Here is a 22,638-nt window from a genome sequence, read left to right on the forward strand (position 1 = left end):
CCAGCCCTAACTCCAAACACAATGGAAGGCGTCACGGCCAAGCGAAGTGATGGTCGTTCCGGTAACATGGCCAGTCACGGGAAATGCACCTGCGCATAAGGAGTGACAGCGCCCAGTGCTAAGGAGACTGACCGTAGGTCTCCAGGGGTGATGGGGGAGGGTGGGCGTTTCCTGAGCGGGAGAGTACTGACACACAGACAGTGTCTCTTCACGACAGTGTTTAGCAGAAGGCTATGCGTGAAAGCTGGTGGGGTGGGTGGCACACAGCTGTAGTCCCAGCACCTAGGTAATGTAGGAGGGTCAGGGGTTCAAGGTCATCCTTAACTACAATGTGAGTTCAAAGCCAGCCTGAGAGTCAAAAAAACAGATTGCCTACATGTCTGCCAAACCTGCCGAAACAGTCAGTACATCGTGTAACTCCCCCACCCCCCTTTTTAAAATTGGTTTTTCAAGACAGGGTCTCTCTGTGTATCCTTGGCTGTCCTGGACTCGCTTTGTAGACCAGGCTGGCTTCAAACTCACAGTGATCCGCCAGCCTCAGCTTCTGGAGTGATAGGATTAAAGGCGTGTGCCACCACGCCCGGCAATACCTCCCCTTTTTAAATCATGAAACTGCTTTATGTATGTATGTATGTATGTATGTATGTATGTATTTGTGTTTCTGTGCGCCATCGTGCCCTGCTTAGCTTGGACTTTTGAAACCCCAAAGCCTATCTCCAGTGACCCACTTCTTCCAACAAGGCCACACCTCCTAATCCCTCTTAAAGAGTGACACGTCCTTATAACTAAGCATTCAGGTACATAAGCCTCTGGACGCCATTCCTCGTCAAACCACTGCATCTTCTAGTTGCTTTGGTTTTCGAGACAGGTTTTCTCTGTGTAGCCTTGGCTGTTCTGGTCTCGCTTTGTAGACCAGGCTGGCCTCGAACTCATGGAGATCCTCCTGCCTTTGCTTCGCCCAGTGCTGGGATTACAGGTGTGTGTCACCATGCCCAGTGGGTTTTGGTTTTTTTAATTAATTATTTATTTATTTTTATTTTTAAAGATTTATTTATTTATTTATTATACAGTATTCTGCCTGCATGTACACTTGCAGGCCAGAAGAGGGCAGCAGATCTCATTATAGATGGTTGTGAGCCACCTTGTGGTTGCTGGGAATTGAACTCTAGACCTTTGGAAGAAGAGCCAGTGCCCTTAACCTCTGAGCCACCTCTCCAGCACCCTCCCTGGTGATTTTTAAATTGCACCGAGAGGAGACTGATCAGTCAAAAGGCAAACAGAATGGCTCCGCAGAGCATCTCCGTGAGAACAGTGTGGCACTGTGTGGGCTAAAGGTTGGATCTCACTATATGCGAAGAGCAGCTCAAACATTAAAAATAATGATGATGACAAAAAGAGGGCTGGACCTAGCCAGGTGCAGTGGCACACGCCTCCAATCCCAGCACTCGGGACGCAGAGGCAGGTGGATCGCTGTGAGTTCGAGGCCAACCTGGCCTATTAAGTGAATCCAGGACAGCCAGGGCTACACAGAGAAACCCTATTTTGAAAAACAAATAACCGAAGAGGGCTGGAGAGACGTCACAGCAGTTAAGAGCCCTGGCTGCTCTTCCAGAGGAACCGAGTTCAGTTCCCGGCATCCACATGGCAGCTCACACCTACCTGTAACTGCCGTTCTAGGGCACCTGATGCCCTCTTCTGGGCTCCATGGGTACTGCACACATGCCGTGCATTGATACACGTGCATGCAAAACCACCACATGCATAAAATAAAAACACAGCCCAGCATTGTGGTGCATGCTCTTAACCCTAACACTCATGGGTCTGGGGCAGGCTTATCTCTGTGAGCTGCAGGCCAGCCTCGTGTACATAGTGCCTTCCAGTCAGGGCTACATAGGGAGATTCTGTCTCAAAAATCAATCAATCAATCAGTCAATCAATCAGTAACAGGTGGGTTGAAAATGACCAAAGAAAGGATGCTGCTCTCCACCCTCTCAGGACTTATCAGCCCCGCCCCCACCCCCGCTCCTGCCCCCACCCTTGGGGGACACCTGTGCACAGTCAGGCAGGAATTAAAGCAAAGAACCTCCTACTCAGGAAAAGCTGCCTCCCACCCCGCCCTGCCCCCTAAGACGCAGGCAAAGCCACACCTTCTGAGCTGGAGCACACTTGGGGCACTGGCACAAGGGGTGACAGAACTCAAGATCCACCGCGCTGATGGCCTCGTCCATATCATCCAGGTCCTCCTCCGTCCACTCCAGAAGGTAACGCACCTGGTTGGGGGGGACAGCAAGGAGAAATGGGAACTCCGGTATTGTGATGCCTTCGCCCGCAGCTCATGTGATCATGTGAGTATGCAAGTGCATGCATGCGTGCGCACACGCGAACACACACACACAACCTTCTCAAATCAGCTCCGTGGGCCACTGCAGTCACTGACATAAAGCATTTGCTCCTGTGTCCTGTGTCCAGCGCCTGTGTCCTCCAGAGAGCCGCATGCCATTTTGGGCGATGACAGCAGCGTCTGGAAAAGGCTTATATATGGCCAACTCTGTACAGGTTTCTTCTGTCACGGAGGCTGTTAAGAATGGGACCCAGCGATTCCTGTTTACCCACTCTGTGATGGCTTGAATATGAACTGTCCCACGCAGGCTCCAGGTTGGATGTCTACACCCCAGCTAATAATGCTGCTGGAAACTACAGGAGGTGGGGCACCTAGGGGTGGGCCTTTGCCAAGGGGTTCTGTGATCTCCAACACTTCGCTCCCTCTCGCTCTGCCTTTTGGAAAATGTTATTATTGCGTGTGCGTGTGTGTATGTGTGTGTGTGTGTACACACGTGCTCGAGTAACTGGGGGGTGGGGGTGGGGCATACACATGCCACAGCACAAGTGTAGATACCAGAGCACAAGACAACTCTATGGTGGGTTCCGGGGATTGAACTCAGGTCTTCAGGCTTCTGCAGCAAGCCCCTCTACTCACTAAGCCATATCCCAGGCCCTCTCTCAAGGCTTTTTTGCTTGGCACAAGGTGAAGAAATCCCTCTGCCACTGTGATATGCTGCCCAAATGCATGGAACCGAACAGTTCCGGTCAGCGCCCTGAGTCCGTAAGCTGAAACAATCCTGTTCTCTTATGTTGTCCTCTCACAATGACAACACAAGGAGCAAACACGGCCCACTCAGTCATAAGTGAAAAGCTCTCTCTTTTGAAAGATTTATCCATTATTTTACTTTTTTTTTTTTTTTTTTTTTTTTTTTGGCTTTTTGAAACATGGTTTCTCTGTGTAGCCTTGGCTGTCCTAGACTCCCTTTGTAGACCAGGCTGGCCTCGAACTCACAGCGACCCACCTGCCTCTGCCTCCTGAGCGCTGGGATTAAAGGCGTGCGCCACCATGCCCGGCTCATTATTTTACTTTTATGTGTATGTGTGCGTGCGCCTGCGTGAGCTTTTATGTACCACATGTGTGCCTGACGCCCAGAGAGGCCAGAAGGTGTTAGAGTCTCCTGGGATTGGAATAGGTGGCAGTTGAAAGGCACCTAACATGGGTGCTGGGAACAAAACCCAGGTCCTCCACAAGAGCAGCAGATGGCCTTAACCACACAGAGCCATCTCTTTAGCCCCAAAGGCTCTCTCTAGCATCTTGTTCTTGAGACAGGGTCTCTCTGTGTAGACCTGGCTGTCCTGAGCTCACTCTTGTAGACCAAGCTGGCATCGAACTCAGAGATCCGGCTGCCTCTGTCTGCCTCCTGAGTGCTGGGACTAAAGGCGTGAGCCACCACCCCAGCATCACTGCAGGCCTTCAAAAAGCATTCTTAAAAACTGTTAACAGGCTGTTAGGAGATGACTCATTCAGAACTCTGGGTCTGCTAAGCAAGAGTAAACTGCTTTCAGGAAGCCAATTGCCTGTGGAAACTGCCTGTGGGGACCCCTGGAGGACTATTACTACTGGCTGCTGCTGCTGAGACGTCCCAGAGCCTCAAGGCCGCCACCCCAGGAGTTCAATGTCCACATACTGCCATTAAGACTCATGTAACACTGGCTCTGTCTAACTTCCTCACTCCTCACTTTGGTCTGGGTTCTAGCGCACATTACTTCTTGGTTGTTTTTTTGTTTGTTTTTTTGTTTTTTTTTGTTTTTTTTGGCTTTTCGGGACAGGGTTTCCCTGTGTAGCCTTGGCTATCCTGGACTCACTTTGTAGACCAGGCTAGCCTCGAACTCACATCGATCCTCCTGCTTCTGCCTCCCAAATGCTAGGATTAAAGGCGTGTGCCACCACGTCCAGCATTAACGCGGATCACTTCGACCCCAGGAGGGCAATGTCTAGAAGGCAGGGGCCACGCTTGCTATGCGCCCCCTCCCCGGGGACGCCTAGCATCCCCGTGACAAAGTACGTACAAAAGGTACCACTTTCCAGGGGGAACTGACAGAGAGCCTCAAATGGAGGCAAGAAACGTTGAGGGCAGCCACTTCAAACTAAAAGTTTTGAAAATACTTTCTTGGGATTTTAATCTCAAAATGTCCCCCCACCCCCCACCCCACCTGAGACTCCTGTTTTGGAAGCTGATTCACTGGGCTGCCAGTCATATTGCACCCTGAAGGCTGTGGAGCCTGTAGCAGCCTTGGCCCCTGCAGGCTGCGCCCACTCCTGGCTGTCTCTCTGCTTCTCCTTTGCTTCCGGGTCCACCGGATGGAGAAGGGCGACTCCCACCACCACGTTGTCTCCACAGTGGCGGACTGAACTCAGAAACCATGAGACAAACCCTCCTGCTCTTCCGTTACGAGCATCAGGCATCTTGTCACAGTGATGAGACTCACCATTTCTAGATCCCCGTCCGCGACTGCTCTGAGAAGCTTTTCTACCTTAATGGAAAGAAAAAGCAAGTCAGGGCAGCGGCTTTAGTAACAGAGCAACAACAGAAACCACATGGCGGTCTGAAGACCAGGCACCCTTCTGTCCAGCGCCTCACTCGGCACCCTTGCAATGTGCTCCCCCAAAAACTGCTCATAGTTAGAACATTCTGAAAAAGCTGCACAGAACCTACTCGCACTTAACATAAACTATAACTGCTCATGACATAGGCGGTGAGATGACAGTGACCTCAAAACAAGAAGGCTTCCTTCTTTTCTTTGGGGGCGCTAGGCAAGGAACCTAGGACGAGGACTCGGCCGCTGGCATAAACTTTCACTACTTTTGTTTTTGTTTTGTGTGTGTGTTTGCTTGTTTGTTGAGATAGGGTCTCTGTGTAGCCCTGGCCGTCCTGGACTCACTTTGTAGACCAGGCTGGCCTCAAACTCACAAAGATCAGCCTGCCTCTGCCTCCCGAGTGCTGGGATTAAAGGCGTGTGCCACCATGCCTGGCAACCAGAAGGTGTACTTTGAGGGTCTGAAACTAGAACTCTTGGCTTTATATAAATGCATTTTCCTTAGAATATAATTTCTTTGTTTACTTCTCGCTCTGCCTCATATCTGTGTCTCTGCCTCTTTCTGTGCCTGTCTCTGTGCCCCCGTCCCCACTCCTCTGTTTCTCTAATATTCACACATTCCAAAAACTGCTATGGAGAAAAGACCTAGAAGGGGCAGAAAAGGTTGAAGACAACTGGACACATGATTGGGCGCCATCTCAAAGGCACTGACCTTGGAGTAGGACAAACCAGCTGCTAAGCAGGCTGCAGGCAGCTCTGGTCAGCCCACAGACCCCGCCCAACAAGAAAGCCCCGCCTACCAAGGAGGCCCCGCCCACGTAGATGGCTCACCTCCCTGTAGTCCTTTCTGACCTCTTCTTGCCTGAAGCTTGCCGATATGGAAGAAAAGCTGGAGGTGGAGGAGTCCTGGCTGATGGAATCCACAGAGCGAGTGGGGGACCGTGCAGGGACCTGGGGAAAGGCGGAGCGGGCCACCAAAGGGATGAGGGCATGGACACAGACAAGTCAGGCCAAGCGCCAGTGGCACAGTGGGCGTGGCCATGCACACTTACAGAATTGGAGACTTACCTCAGATGGCCTTGGCTTTCCAGAGGACAGGCGGTGAGCTTCCATGATAGACAGAATCTAGGGGACAATGAGGACAGGAAAGGCATCCAGTGAGATGGGCTGCAACAAGCCATCGGCATCCTCTGCCAGCCTGTCCCCAGGGGAGGTCGGAGGAGATGGTCTGAGGTCCATCAAAAACGCTAACTTTGGGGTCTGGAGAGACTGAAAAGCACTTGCTGCCAAGCCCGGCTTCCCGAGTTCGGTCTCCTGGACCTACACGTTAGAACAAGAGAACTTCTGACCCCGCACATGCACACACACAGATTCAAATTTTAAATGTAATTTTTTTTTTTAAGCTAAAATTTAAAAATAATTGTTTGGAATTTCCCCGACATTTTTCTGTGTAGCTTTGATTGTCCTGGACTCACTTTTGTAGACCAGGCTGGCCTCGAACTCACAGCGATCCGCCTGCCTCTGCCTCCCAAGTGCTAGGATTAAAGGAGTGCACCGCCACTGCCCGGCCTCCCCTACATTTTTTTAAAAAGATTTATTTATTTATTATGTATACAGCATTCTGCCTGCAGGCCAGAAGAGATGGTTATGAGACACCATGTGGTTGCTGGGAATTGAACTCATGACCTTTGGAAGAGCAGTCAGTGCTTTTAACCTCTGAGCCATCTCTCCAGACCCCTCCCCTACATTTTTAAAATGGCTTTTTTTTTTAAAAAACCAGACATCAGTTTGTTTCATACTGGTGATGCTGGACTGAGAAAAGCATAGTTGGCCAATTGTCTCCAGGAACCATTTATCCACTTCTAATAAAAAAAAAAAAAATTATCTTCTGACTAGGTATTTTGAGACCTATACTGTTCTAGCACTGACCACCTTGCACAGATAACTTTAACAGTGGCTGAGGAACCTAAGAGGACCACTACGGTGGACGCTAAAGTCTGCTCCTCTGTTGCTATTGCTGCATTTACTTTTACAGCTCCAGTGGAAGTTTAACAACAGCCAAGAATTGTCAGGGGCTGGAGAGGTGGCTCGGTGGTTAAGAACACAGTTCAGTTCCCAGCACCCACGTTGGGCAGTTCACAACCACCCAGAACGCCAGCCCCGAGGAGATCTACCTCCCTCTTCTGGACTCCAAGGGTACTGTACTCACATGTGTACACAGTCACACAGACAAACACGCACACGCATGATTTAAAATAAAATAAGTAAGGACTAGAGAGGTGGCTCAGTGGTTAAGAACCCCTTACTGCTCTTCCACAGGACCTGAGTTCCATTTCTAGCAGGCATATTGGGAGCTCAAAACTGCCTGTAAGTCGTCCCAGGGGATCTGATGCATTTATTTGGCCCCCAAGATTATAATACACAGAGATACCCATAAATTTTAAAAATAAGTTAATTTTTAAAATAGGTTTCTTCCATTTGAAAATAAATAAGAATTAAAAATAATAAATCTTTTCTCTTTTTCTTAAAGAGAGAAAGCAAGCCTTATGTCCTACAAACTTCCATACCCATGGACAGATGGAAAATTCAGAACTTCCTCCTATTCTTTTTTGTTTGTCTTTTGTTTTCGTTTTTATTTTTCAAAACAGGGTCTCTCTGTGTAGCCCTGGCTGTCCTGGACTCACTCTGTAGACCAGGCTGGCCTCGAACTCACAGAGATCCGCCTGCCTCTGCCCCCCGAGTGCTGGGATTAAAGGCGTGCGCCACCACACCTTGCACTTCCTCCTATTCCTAAAAAGACAAGTCTAGCAGTACGGTGGTACCAGACCTATAATCCCTGCATTCGGCAGACTGAAGCAGGAGAACTACTGTGAGTTCAAAGCCAGCCTGGGCTAACTACTGAGACTCAGTCTCACACATGTCTAATTCATTCATTCAATTTGGGGCTGAACTAGAAAAGTTTCTAGAAGCAGAGATGAAGAGAGAAACAGCGCTCGTCTCTGCAGTGTTTTTTTCTTCCGTTGGCTTTCCGTGCTCTTCACAGCCAAAGGCACTGGCCCATTTTCCCACAGTCTGTTGGCTGCTGCAGGCCCAGCATTCAGAGGCCGGAGCCAATGTTGCTGAAAGCAGTTCACACTGACAACACTGAGAAAAACTGCTAAAAAAAAAAAAAACAAAACAAAACTGAGGACTATCAAAAAGTAAAGCCGGTTAACTACAGCGTCCCAGGTACGGCAGAGAGATGGAGGGAGGTCAAGGTCTGTCCTGGGGTGCTAAGGAAGGCCCTTAAGGTGTCCCCAGGAAGATTAGTCTTGTGAGTGGAAAGAGCTACCTTCGAGTTCAGTGCACACTGGAGTGGCGTTTCTTTCAGTCTGTTCTGGGCCGCTGTGGGGGCTCCGTTCTGCAGCAGCGTCTCTATGATGCTCTCGTAACCCCAGCGTGCAGCAACGTGCAAAGCCGTGTCTCCTTTCTCATTGCCAATATCCAATCTGCAGGACTGGACATCATAGTAGACCAGAGCCTTCACGCACTGCAAAGACATGGCAGGACCATGGTTCTCTAACAGGAAAGGTTAGGGCAATGTTAGTGCCCCCCTTAGCCGAGGGCCATACCCTGGTTTGACCAAAGCTCCACTCGCCAAGACAAAATATGGAAGCCACCAGTTACAATTCAGGGTTCCACATTCCCTGAACAAGAAACCTCATTTTTTTTCCCCCAAAGTACCCAATTGGCAGCTGGTCGCGGTGGCGCACACCTTTAATCCCAGCACTCAGGAGGCAAAGGCAGGTGGATCGCTGTGAGTTCAAGGCCAGCCTGGTCTCTACAAAGTTGAGTCCAGGATGGCCAAGGCTACAAAGAGAAACCTTGTCTCAAAAAACCAAAAACAAAACAAAACAAAACAAAACAACAAAAGAAAACAAAACAAACAAAAAAAAAGAACCCAACTGGTTCACTAGGCCATCAATGACTGGATGAGAGTATGGCTAAAATAGTAGAGCAAGTGCTTTCTGAGAATCCGCCCCCCCAACCTCCCACCTGTGAGGAGATGGAGGTGTGACTCAGTAGTAGACACCTGCCTGGAATCCCCCAGTGAGGGGCTGGGGTGTGGCTCAGTGGTAGAGCCCCTGCCTAGAATCCCCCAGTCGGTGTGGCTCAGTGGTCCCTAGAATCCCCCAGTGAGGGGCTGGGGTGTGGCTCAGTGGTAGAGCCCCTGCCTAGAATCCCCCAGTGAGGGGCTGGGGTGTGGCTCAGTGGTAGAGCCCCTGCCTAGAATCCCCCAGTGAGGGGCTGGGGTGTGGCTCAGTGGTAGAGCCCCTGCCTAGAATCCCCCAGTGAGGGGCTGGGGTGTGGCTCACTGGTAGAGCCCCTGCCTAGAATCCCCCAGTGAGGGGCTGGGGTGTGGCTCAGTGGTAGAGCCCCTGCCTAGAATCCCACAGTGAGGGGCTGGGGTGTGGCTCAGTGGTAGAGCCCCTGCCTAGAATCCCCCAGTGAGGGGCTGGGGTGTGGCTCAGTGGTAGAGCCCCTGCCTAGAATCCCCAAGTGAGGGGCTGGGGTGTGGCTCAGTGATAGAGCCCCTGCCTAGAATCCCCCAGTGAGGGGCTGGGGTGTGGCTCAGTGGTAGAGCCCCTGCCTAGAATCCCCCAGTGAGGGGCTGGGGTGTGGCTCGGTGGTAGAGCCTTTGTCTCCTTGTCTAATATGCAAGGAAGACTTGGGGCAATTTCCAAAAACAAGCAAAACAGGGTGGGTGGGGGCAGAATCACTAATTGTCAGCCAATAAGGAGTAGCCCTGCCTAGAATCTCAGCATTTAAAAAACTACAGGACTTTGAGGCCAGCCTGGGTGAAGGAGAGGGATGACCTGTCTCAAAATAATAATAAAAGAAGTTTTCAGTCTTGGGAAACACAGCAGGACTACTACAAATTATGTACATTGGAAAACATTTAAGAAAATAAAATTGTATAGTGAACTATAAAACCATCCAAGATGAATCTGGAACTAGGGGCTTGGCGAGTATTTACCAAGAAGGTTACATGCAGATGGGCAATTCCATCTAATAATTGAGAATTACTTTTCTTATTACAAGAACAGTTATATAAATTGTTAGAAACTACATAACACTCGATAGGATTTGGATTTTCTACAAGGACATCTGTGATGAACTCATACCTTTGACTACACTACTCACTGGGTAGACCATACAAGAGGAAGGAGGTCAATACTATCCTGTACTAGAAAACCAGAGAAAAAGGTTGTAGCAACACGAGTGTGGTGGTGCACGCCTTTAATCCCAGCACTTGGGAGGCAGAGGCAGGTGGATGATTGTGTGTTCAAGGCCAGCCTGGTCTGAGTGATGGGATTAATGGCTTGAGCCACCAATGTCCTGCACTTTCAGCATTTTCTTCATCAGTGACTGATGCGGTAAAACCCAGCCCCCTGTGGGCGGGGCATCCCCGGGCAGGCGGTAAAGCCCCGCCCACTGTGGGTGGGGCCAACCCTGAGCAAGTGGTCCTGAGTTGTGTAAGAAAACAGGCTGACCAAGCCAAGGGGAGCAAGCCAGTAAGCAGCACTCCTTTGTGGTTTCTACTTCAGTTCCTGCCTCTGGGTTCCTCTCCTGACTTGGACTGTGACCTGCAGTGTGAAATAAACACTTCTCTCCCCACGTTGCGTGCAGTGGTCACAGTGTTCATCACAGCAACAGAAACCAAACTAGAACAAGGTGCAAAGATAGGACGGGTTCCACACGGTTGTCACCCTCTGTCCTCCACACAAATGCCATGGCACCCGTTCCGACATGCACATCACACACACACATACACACACACACACACCCCAGAGAGAGAGAATGAACAGTAAATTTAAAAAATTTAAATTTGCACACCGACGTTTTCAATGATCATCAACAGAAAACACAAAACACTGGACTTGTTTCAAATCTGTGAGAAGGTAAGAAAAGCAGGGCTTGGCTTGGGGGGCCCGGGGGCCACTTACGTCCTCGTGCCCATAGGTGCAGGCCAGGTGCAGCGGGGTGTTGCCGTTGTTGTCCTGCACCTCAGTGCTAGCCTTGTAGTGCAGCAACAGCAGCTAGGAGAGGAGAGGGGACACAGCAGCTGAGCCTCCGCAGGAGCACGGAGCATCGCAGCACCCACGAGCGTGTCTTCCCAGGGGATGCCTATCTTTTTTTCTTTTTTCTTTTTTTAAGATTTATTTATTTATTATTATATATAGAATGCTCTGCCTGCATGTGCACCTACAGGCCAGAAGAGGGCATCAGATCACATCACAGATGGCTATGAGCCACCATGTGGTTGCTGGGAATTGAACTCAGGACCTTTGGAAGAGCAGTCAGTGCTCTTAACCGCTGAGCGGTCTCTCCAACCCCGGGGAATGCCTATCTTAATCATTACCCACGTGTGTATACTCCTAGCCCTAAATCCAAAATGCTATTTTCTCCCCACTCCCAACCCCTCCCCCCCCAATACTAGGGGAGAAAGCCAGGGTCTCTCACCCATAGGTGCACCACAAATCCCCAAACCTGAAAAATACTGAGCTTCTGACACAAGCCAAGTAGAAAATTCCATACCAGGTCTCATGTGACAGAGGCGTGCAGCAGGCGCCAAAGCAGAGCCACACTTACATGTGCCCCATATCCCAAATTACAAAGGGATCCGAAATCCAAAGCACCCAAGCATTAAGGTGAGGGGTCCTCAACCTGTATCTCCATTAAAACGATGCCACTGCAGCCTGGCAAGATAGCTAAGCAGGTAGCAGCACTTGGCACCAAGCCTGGCAATCTGAGTTCAACCCCTGGGTCCCACACGGTGGGAGGAGAAAACAGACAGCAAGCTATCCCTTGACCTCTGCATGTGCACTGTGGCCCACCTCTATGCGTACTTATGTGATACACACGTAAATTACGTTATGCCATTGCTTCTATCAAAACAATGCCTAAAGAAAAATGTCAAGAACCCTGCCCTTCCCCTCCAGAGACGATCAGGAAGTTTCCCGTCCCAACCCATGTCTGGGGAGGTGCCTTGGCATCTGTGTTCCTTGCGCCTGGCAGCACGGCACGGGAGCCGGCACTGGCGTGGGGCGTGGTGCAGCCTTGAAGCCACCACGCCGAGCCAATGCACACACAGCACCCTGCTGCTCACCGTCACACTCTGGAATCCTTTCTGACACGCCAGATGGAGAGGAGTGGACCCATGATAGTCCGTGGCGTTCACTATGGCACCTTTGGAGACGAGGAAGTCAATGAGGGTCGCCTGACCTGCGGAGCACAAGGGCCTCTCGTTGGTGGAGGAAACAGAGGGGCTTCCGCGCTGGAAACCCACCGAGAGACACAGTCCTGGCTGTACAGGAGCCGGAGCTGACACAAGTCAGGCCCCTCAGACTTGAATCCCTGTGGGATGCCCTAGAAGGGATCACACCCAGCTCTAGTCTCAACGACAGACGGCAATGGACCAGGGGCTGGAGAGGTGGCCCCGCGGTTGCTGTTCTTTAAGAGGACCCGGGTTCAATTCCCAGCACCCACATGGTGGCTAACGACACTTGCATTCCAGTCACCTAGTTTTGAGATGGGAGTCTCACTACAAGGCCCAAACTGGCCTTGAACTCACTGTGTAGACCACCCTGACCTTGAACTCATAAACTACCTGTCCTGAGTGGCTGAGATTACACATCTGCTGCATCACCCCAGGTTCAACATTAAGATATGTGAACCGCACACCGCAATTCTGTGAGATCCATATTAACAGGCATTTTGGCCTCTCCTCACTTCTCCAAGCCTGGAAAGGCCATGAGTGCTCTTCTAGCCTGAGGTGGCACAGTGGCCAGCAAGTCCAAGGGGACATTTGCACTCTTTCCTGTCCTGTGGAATGTACCCACAACACAGGCCCTGCCATCACTCCATCATCTGGGCCTGTACTGTCCCCTAGGGTACCATCCTTTTGCCTCAATAACTGCGAGGGGCTAGCCCAAGGCTACATACCACAGAGGGCAGCGACATGGAGGGGTGTTTGACCTCTGTCGTCTCTGGAGAACGGTGTGACAATTGATGGGTCATTCAACCTCCTGAAACAGAAAAAAAGAAAAGGCATGGGCAAATACAGCAGAGTAAGGCATGGCAAAGCCCCTCCCTGCAGGGCTGCACGAGACAGTCAAACTGGAGGCCACCCAATCCCGTGGGCCTAGGCTCTTCAGTGTCCTTCTCCACCAACCCCCGGGGGCCTTGAACACACTACAGAACAGCCTGCAGAGGAGAATGAGGAGCCGAAGAAGTTACTAGAAAGAGCTGGCACCCACCTGCCACCACCTTAAAACATCCCTTGTGAGGTTCCAGCAAGAATGCGTGCAAGGCCCTGGGGATTCAGTGGAGGGGGGTGCAAAAGAGGCCGGTGTCACCCTGCACTCCTGACAGAGGTGGCAGTCAGGGGGTGGGGGGCGGGGGTGGCACCGGAGGGGATGGACCACAGGAAGAGTTCACAGTTTCATGGCTGGCCAGTAGCAAGAGCTGCTGGAGCCCTTGGCGCCCTCACCCTGGCTTTCCACGCCTCCGAGGCCCCGCTTACCCAGAGACAAGCTTCTCACAGCCCTCGCAGGAGCAGAGCGGGTGGCACATCTTTTGTATGGCGTCTTTGTCCTGGTCGTCCTGGCTCAGCAGCCTTTCCACTTCTTTTTGGTTACCAGACGCAATGTGCTACAAAGGGGAAATCCCGAATACTATCAATATTAAGGAATCATTTGCTTCCCAAGAAACGGAACTTTTGATTTGGTTTGGTCTGGTTCAGTTTGGTTCGGTTTGGTTCAGTTCGGTTTGGTTCGGTTCGGTTGGGTTCAATTTGGTTCGGCTCGGTTCAGTTCGGTTTGGTTCGGTTCAGTTTGGTTCGGTTCGGTTCGGTTCGGTTTGGTTTGGTTTGGCTCAGAAGTTCTTGTGAGTGGCCCCGGGCGTCATCTCGCACTCCATCATAGAGCTACAATCTGGCCTTCTACTTAGAGACAGGACGCCACTAAGATGTCTGTGGTGGACTTGAACTCACTGTGTTTATCAAGCTGGCCTAGCATTTGTAATCCTCCTGCCTCAGCCTCCCAAGTGGCTGGGATGAAAAGCCTGAACCACCAAGCCTAGCTTGTTGTGGTTTATTAAAACAGGTCTCATTTTGTAGCCCAGACTAAGCTTTAAGTGTTGTGTTGTTGTTATTGTTTATTTCAGTCTTTAACGGCAGGGTTTCTCTGTGTAGCCCTGGCTGTCCTGGAACTCGCTCTGTAGACTAGGCTGGACTCAAACTCAGAGATCCGCCGGCCTCTGCCTCCCAAGTGCTGGGATTAAAGCCTGAAATGGCTGTGCTGTGGGACTGGCTTCAGGACTGTCCGGGCAGATGGAGACACTGGGTTGGTGACTGAGATGAAACCAGCCTGGGTGACAGCTTCAGGTTTCACATTCAATTACTATTTCTATAAATGCAGAGGCACGCATCCTTTTTTTTTTTTTTTCTTCCAACAACCTGACAAACTTTCCAAAGTACTAAGAAGAGGCATGCAATCCATCTCAGGATATCAGTGTGGATTTTGACACTTCATTAGCAAAAGCCTCAGTTCTGCAGGGTCACACAAGCCTTTAATGTTAGCACTCACCAGGCAGAGGCAAGAAGATCTTGAGTTTAAGTGTCGCATGGGTTACACAGGCACTGTCTAAAAACATCATGGACTGAGGACATGGCTCAGCTATAGGATCCCTGCCTAGAATTCCCCCCAGTGAGGGGCTGGGGTGTGGCTCAGTGGTAGAGCCCCTGCCTAGAATCCCCCAGTGAGGGGCTGGGGTCTGACTCAGTGGCAGAGCCCCTGCCTAGAATCCCCAGTGAGGGGCTGGGGTGTGGCTCAGAGGTAGAGCCCTGCCTAGAATCCCCCAGTAAGGGGCTGGGGTGTGGCTCAGTGGCAAAGCCCCTGCCTAGAATCCTCCAGTGAGGGGCTGGGGTGTGGCTCAGTGGTAGAGCCCCTGCCTAGAATCCCCCAGTGAGGGGCTGGGGTGTGGGTCAGTGGCAGAGCCCCTGCCTAGAATCCTCCAGTGAGGGGCTGGGGTGTGGCTCAGTGGTAGAGCCCCTTCCTAGAATCCCCCAGTGAGGGGCTGAGGTATGGCTCAACTGCAAAGTGCCTGTTTAACGTGTGCAAAGTTCCAGCACTGACAAAGGAAGAAGGGAGAGAGGGAGGGGAACAGATAAGCAGACAGACAGAGTCTCAGTGTTATCCCTATAGAAATCAAGTGGAGTGGAGTATAGGCTTATGGGAAAGGAAACAGCTGCAATTAGCAGGTGGCCCCACCAGCACACAAACCCAAAGGGCCTGGCCTCTACGTCTCACAGACATGCCCCCTCCTGGGATCTACTATGCCTCCTGGAAGCCTAAAAACATCAGCAGACTCTCAGAGAAGGTTCACCCTCAGACTGGCCCATAGTGATGGCTTCCATAGTCTTATGTGCTTCCTAGGACCCAGCGAGCATCTAAAAGGGAGCATCCTGCACTCAGGACCGGAGCCCTGAGCCATCGGATGCTGCACTCTCAGCTGGGGCCTACCACAAGAATGCCTGGGTCCAGTAGGGGTACCACTTCTATCAAGGACCAGGAGGGGCTCCCACTGAGCTGGCCTTGAATGATAGACTTAGATGCTGAGACCCAGCAGTCCCAGTGTGTTGTACAGTGGTAACTGTGCAGCGGGTGTTGGGGAAGACAGGCAGTCTTCCAACCATGTTCCCAGACAGAACAGAAACGAACCTCCCAGGACTCTTACAGACGCTGAAAGATGGGACAATACTCACACGTCATCAGCTCCGAAGGCATCCTGAACTCTTACCTTAAACAGGCAGTCAATGGGCGTTGACGTCATCTGGGACAGTAAGTTCATCCTCTGCTTGAGAAACAGCCTGTCACCAAATCCCTCGGCGTCCTGTGGGCAATTGCAGACTACGTCACGGACCCTCGCCCCTGTAGAGGGCCCAGGCGCAAACCCTGCCACCCATCCCAGGCCTGGCCTTCGGGGGCTCTTCCAACCCTGATCTGTGATCTGAGATGACGCGCACGCAGATCCTCCTGATCAGAGACTGGAAACTCTGGGCAATGAGTCTGAGGGCTGTGGCCCCGGCAGCAAGACTGCAGGGTGGAGAAAGTCGCCTGGAATGTGCCACATCCATGCCATCGTCCTCCAGACTGTCCCGGCCTCCACCCGCGGCCCGACTCTGCTGCTTTCACCGGGGCTGTGGACAACATCACCTGGACACGCTGGTCTCTACGCCCAGGTGCCCAGCAGCAGGGGGATCTTGTTTTGTGAGCATGCTCATGAAAATATCAGTTTTAACTCACTGGGAGAAGATCTAGGAAGACACGGGGGAGTTCCTGACCTCTCATTCTCACGCCCAGTCACTTACTGCATTTCAAGGACCCACCCAAATTAGTATGGTCACATCTTCCTAGCAAAGGTGATGCTTAACCAGACATAAAGACATCTACAAGTTTTGGGCTGGGGAGATGGGTCAGTGATCAAGAATGTGTGCTGCTCCTCCAGAGGACCCAAGTTCAGTTCCCAGCACCCATATCAGGTGGCTCACAACTGCCTGTAAATCCAGCTACAGCGAATCTGACACCCTCTTCTAGCTTACACTCACACACACACACACACACACACACACACACACACACACACACACAGAGAATAATAATAAAATCTAAGGGGGCTGGAGAGATGATGGCTCAGTGGTTAAGAGTACTGGCTGCTCAGCTGGCCATGGTGGCACACACCTTTAATACCAGCACTCAGGAGGCAGAGGCACACAGATCGCTATGTGTTCGAGGCCAGTATAGTCCAGAAAGTGAGTCCATGAAAGCCAGGACTACAAGAGAAACCCTGACCGCTCTTCCAGAGGACCCAGGTTCAATTCCCAGCACCCACATGGTATCTCAAAACTCTCTGAACTCTCTGTAACACCAGTTCCAGGAGATCTGACACGCTCACACCTATGCACATAAAGTTAAATTAAATAAGTTATGTTTTAAAAACCCTGAAAATCTAGAAATTTATACTGTATTACTTATTAGCTATTAATTATTATTACTTCCTGACTATCATGCTGGCTGAAACTATGTGTATGCACGCGGTGTTTGAGACAAGACTTTTCAATACTGTGTTCTGTTTAATTGTAGGCTTGCTTTGTGTTGCCGTGCCAGGGCTTTACAATGCTAACCAAAGCCCTGTCTTGAAGCAATGACTCCAGCCTTTCACTACAGAATTTGAATCAAAGTTATCAATACTGAGTCTCACTCATAGCCCTCCCTGGAGGATTCTAGGCAGGGGCTCTACCGCTGAACCACACCCCCAGCCCCTCACTGGGGGATTCTAGGCAGGGGCTCTACCACTGAGCCACACCCCAGGCCCTCACTGGGGGATTCTAGGAAGGGGCTCTACCACTGAGCCACACCCCAGGCCCTCACTGGGGGATTCTAGGAAGGGGCTCTACCACTGAGCCACACCCCAGGCCCTCACTGGGGGATTCTAGGCCGGTGCTCTACCACTGAGTCACACCCCAGCCCCTCACTGGGAGATTCTAGGTAGGGGCTCTACCCCTGAGCCACACCCCAGCCCCTCACTTGGGGATTCTAGGCAGGGGCTCTACCACTGAGCCACACCCCAGCCCCTCACTGGGGGATTCTAGGCAGGGGCTCTACCCCTGAGCCACACCCCAGCCCCTCACTGGGGGATTCTAGGCAGGGGCTCTACCACTGAGCCACACTCTAGCCCCTCACTGGGGGATTCTAGGCAGGGGCTCTACCACTGAGCCACACCCCAGCCCCTCACTGGCGAATTCTAGGCAGGGGCTCTACCACTGAGCCACACCCCAGCCCCTCACTGGGGGATTCTAGGCAGGTGCTCTACCACTGAGCCACACCCCAGCCCCTCACTGGGGGATTCTAGGCAGGGGCTCTACCACTGAGCCACGCTCCAGCCCCTCACTGGGGGATTCTAGGCAGGGGCTCTACCACTGAGCCACGCTCCCTGTCTTGTGCCTGTTTTACAGACTCATTTTTACCACAATGCTTCCATGCTCACTTGGGTCCCTGGAACCCAAGTGGTACAATGACACATTAACTTCTTTACAAAGAGTCCGGGTGGGAGGTAAAGAAACCTGTCTTTTTCCAGACAGGTGATGCTGGAAATTCACAGGCCCCTGCCAACACGATAGAAGACTGTTAAGACTGTTTTCTTTACACGTCTCTAAGTTCTGACCAGGCTGTGGATGAAGCCACCAGTGCCTTGTCAGGGATCATTTCCGGGGCCCTCTATCAAGCATCGTCCCTCATCTCTACCTACTTCCTGTGAGGGCTAACTAACGTGGCATACAAACGCTGCCAGCACCTCAGAAGGAGCCGTTTCTGTTCCCAGCTGCCTTACGCTGTACAACGCTCCAGCAATCTGCTTGTACGGTGATTGACAGCTGAGCTGCTTAGGGCCAGAGAAACATCAAAGGCGCCATACAACAGGTCAGTCGGGGCTCTTTTTCTCAAGTCCAGGATGCCTATTGATATCAGGCGTGACATCATGTCATGTGTCAATGATGAGAGGTGGAGCTCCCAGGACTAAAGCTGCTGGGAGGAACAAGTGCTCGGAGCAGCCGTACAAGCCAGAGGATCATGGGAAATGAGCAGATGCTGTAAGAACTCGGAGCCTGGCATGGTGGTGCACGCTGCCAGCTCAGCAGCAGGGCTGGGAGCTCAAGGTCAGCAGCCGAAGCAGAGATCTCACCTCCAGCACCGAGGGCTCAGGATGTAGCGCAGAAGAGTATAGCATACTTAAGGGCACAAGATCTACCCCAGCGTCACCTCTCCAAAACCAAGAAGCAAATGAGAAAGCAAAGCAGACTAGGAGTGTGTAAAGACAAGGCAGGGAAATTGTGTGTGTGTGTGTGTGTGTGTGTGTGTGTGTGTGTGTGTGTGTGTGTGTGTATAATATGTGTCTGTATATGTGTATACACATATATATACATTTACATATATACACACATATACACAATGTGTATATATATATGTATACACACACACACACACACACACATATATACACACAAATCTATATCTATATCTATATATGGCTGGAGAGATGGCTCAATGCTTAAGAGCACTTCCTGGTCTTTCAGAGCACCTGAGTTCAGTTCCCAGTACCCACTTCAGGTCACAACTGCCTCTAACTGCAGTGCCTGGGGAACCAACAGCCTCTTCAGGAACCTGCACACACATAGCACACATGCACAGAGACACATACACAGACACACATGCACAGACACAAATACACATAGCACACACGCACATAGCACACACGCACATAGCACACATGCACATGGCACACATACACAGACACACATGCACATGCACATGGCACACATGCACATAGCACACATGCACATAGCACACAGACACAGACACACATGCACATGGCACACATGCACATAAATTTTTTTTTGTTTTCTTTCTAAGAGACAGGGTCTCTCTGTGTAGCCTTGGCTGTCCTGGAACTCGCTCTGTAGACCAGGCTGGCCTTGAACTCACAGCGATTCTGCCTCCCAAGTGCTGGGATTAAAGGTGTGCACCATCATAAAACTTTTTAAATGAAGTATGAAAAAAATTTTTTTGAAAGCTGAAGTCTCCATTTATGAATACCCTAAGGATACCTGTGGCTAGCTCATGGTTCAGGCTGCTCTGGAGAGGAAATTTCTGTGAAAGCGCATTACACAGAGCTGATAGTGAAAACCGATCAACTGACCGATAACGCGGACGGCTCGCTTGCAGCCGGGAGATACACATGGGCTCTCTTGCTGGGGAAAAGGCACCACCACATTAACTGCTGGCCTCACGCATTGCTGCTCAAACTCCCGAACTAAAAAAAGGCCAGTCCACAGCAAAAGCAGAGTCTCTCATTACGGACAAAATCCCATGTGGTGTCACCAGAGACAAGGACACCACAGTCCCGGCTTGGTCAACAGGCTAAGCAAGGTAAAGAAAGATTCAAAGCACCTGTTAGGCCTGACTTGCTCAACATACCAGGGATGGGGTGGGGGTTCTGTTGTTGCTGTTGTTTGTTTGTTTGTTTGTTTGTTTTGAGACAGTTTCTCTGTGTGTAGCCTTGGCTGTCCTAGAACTCACTTTGTAGCCCAGGCTGTCCTGGAACTCGCTTTGTAACCCAGGCTGGTCATGAACTCACAGAGATCCGCCTGCCTCTGCCTCCCGAGTGCTGGGATTAAATCAGGGGTGGTAGGTAGCACACGCCTGTAAGCCCAGCACTCTTGGAGGCAGAGGCAGGCAAATCTCTATGATTTCGAGGCCAGCCTGGTCTACAAAGGGGGTGCAGGACAACCAAAGCTACACAGAGAAGCCTTGTCTCAAAAACAAAAACAAACAACCGTGCTGGGATTAAAGGTGTGTGCCATCACGCCCAGCTTGCTGTGTGTTATTTATATACAGGTCTTACTTACTACCTGTAGCCCAGGCTGAACTCAGACCCGTTCTCCTGTCTTATTTGCATTTACTTTCTTTTTCTTTCTCCTCTGTCTTCCAACATAGTGCCTCCCAGTAAACCCCAGGCTTATATGGAATTTACCATGTGATCTGGTCAGCCTCAAGCTCACAGCAAGTCTCCTGCCTCAGCTTCCTAAGTACTGGGATTACAGCCATGCTCACTCTTCCGGCTTGGAGATTTTTCTGAGTACTGCTGAGTTTTTACCACTTAATCACTCACCATGTAGTAAGACGGCCCAAGGGTGAAATCTCGCGACTCTCCGCCATTTACATAGAAACAGAACCACCCTCTCACCGAAGCCCACCAACCAACCAAGGAAAAGACAATAAGGTCACTGAATCCTCAAACCGCACACATCAATCATCATCTCTTGCCCATCCCCCTCGCCACGCCCAGATGTGCCGCATCCGGCTTCCTTTCCCCACGCGCATGCGCGCGGGGGCGCTCCGGAAGATGAGTGTAAATCCCGTTGGTAACACACCAGCTTTTCACAACCAATTAGGGGCTTAATGTTCAGTTTCTCGGGGAGCTCTCAAGCTTTGTAACGGCTAAGAAAGCTGAGGCTCCAGTCCTGGGAGACCACCAAAGAACACCCATCCCTTCACCCCAACTCTCTACTGGGCCCCACCCCCACCCCCGGCGGCCACAGCAGAAGGGTGGCTCAGCAGGGAGAACTTACGGGCGCCTTCGTGGAGAGATTTCCTTGACGGATGTATTCGATCGCAGCCTCGATGGAGGTCAGGCAGTATCCCAGCTCATCCTTGGCCGAGCTGCTAAATCTAAAGTTTTTGATGTAACTCAAATTTGCCATCCTAACCAAAAGAAGAAAAAGGGTTGGTTTTTTTTTTTCCCATTGGATAACGGACACTTTTAAAGCACTGCTGACTTGGTTGGCTGGTTAAAGAGCTCAAGTCTATTCCCTAGTGGTGGGGATCAGGTATAAGGGCTGCTTCCCCCTGCATCTCACTGCAAATGCATATACAGTTAGGACAAGAAAGGCTGGCTATTACAAAGGTGGAGAATGGCCCCCATGCTCACGTGCTTGGATGCCTGGCCCCCCAGTTAGCGGAACTGTTTGAGAGGGATTGGGAGGTGTGGCCTCGTTGGGTTGGGTGTGGCCTCTTTGGGGGAAGGTGTGTCCTTGGGGGTGGGCTTTGAGGTTTCAAACCTGGACCAAGAGTTCCTCCTCTCCTCTTCTCTCCTCCCTCCCTCCCTCCCTCTCTCCCTCCCTCCAGCCATCCCTTCCCTCCCCTCTCTGCCTGCAGCTTACATACCATGTGAGCTCTCAGCTACTGCCTTGCCTGCCAGCCTCTCGCTATATGCTCCCTGCCAAGATCGTCATGGACTAACCTTCTGCAACTGTACATACGCCCCCCACTCAAATGTTTCTTTTATAAGTTTTCTTACTGATAGTGTCTCTTCGCAGCAATAGAACGGTAACTACAAAAGTTGGTTATTGGGGCTTTTGGTTTGGTGTTTTGCAGACATTTTTCACTACGTAGCCCTGGCTGCCCTGGAATTTGCTATGTAGACCAGGCTGGTCTCGAACTCTCAGAGATCCACCTGCCTTAGCCACCTGAGTGCTGGGATTAAAGGGTGAGCTGCCATACTTGGCTTGAAGGCTCATTTTGTGAAGTGTGGTTTCCTGTGGCGGGGGTGGGGGTGGGGGGGGGTGGGGGGGGGAGCTGGTGTCTGCTTTCTGTTCAGCAATGGACTAGCTACATACTTCCTAAATTGACACAGGAGCTCTCCAGGCCTCAGTTTCTCCCTTTGTCTCCTGACAGCCACCGCTAAAGGTCAGAGGGGGGAGGCAGCACTGCTCTTGAGAGGTACATCACTAAAGGTAGCTCTGCTGGAGTCACCCCCAAAATTCAGAACCCACAGAGCAGCCGTATTTTAGAGTGTTTTATGCTGGACAGCGTGGATCATTCCTGCAATCCCAGAGCTCAGAGCTGAGGTGGGAGAGCCAGAGCCGGAGGCTAGCCTGGGCTATAGGAGAGACCGTCTCAAAAAAGCCTAAACAAGCCGGGCGCAGTGGCACACATCTGTAATCCCAGCGCTCGGGAGGCAGAGGCAGGTGGATCGCTGTGAGTTCGAGGCCAGCCTCGTCTACAAAGTGATTCCAGGATAGCCAAGGCTACACAGAGAAACCCTGTCTTAAAAAAAACA

General features: G+C 51.2%; 1 protein-coding gene across 1 annotated transcript in view; it reads right to left on the reverse strand.

The window, feature by feature from the left end:
* The window catches only part of Ankrd27 (ankyrin repeat domain 27), a 50,652-nt gene that overhangs the window by 11,795 nt on the left and 16,219 nt on the right, over positions 1-22,638 (reverse strand). The window contains 11 exon segments of the mRNA XM_051161805.1: positions 2,148-2,270; positions 4,813-4,857; positions 5,752-5,871; positions 5,989-6,045; positions 8,252-8,449; positions 10,908-11,000; positions 12,071-12,186; positions 12,907-12,989; positions 13,487-13,614; positions 15,763-15,855; positions 21,149-21,281. Coding sequence (XP_051017762.1) covers positions 2,148-2,270; positions 4,813-4,857; positions 5,752-5,871; positions 5,989-6,045; positions 8,252-8,449; positions 10,908-11,000; positions 12,071-12,186; positions 12,907-12,989; positions 13,487-13,614; positions 15,763-15,855; positions 21,149-21,281 — 1,189 coding nt within the window.

This window comes from Acomys russatus, chromosome 19 (assembly GCF_903995435.1).
Source record: "Acomys russatus chromosome 19, mAcoRus1.1, whole genome shotgun sequence".
Classification (NCBI taxonomy): domain Eukaryota; kingdom Metazoa; phylum Chordata; class Mammalia; order Rodentia; family Muridae; genus Acomys; species Acomys russatus.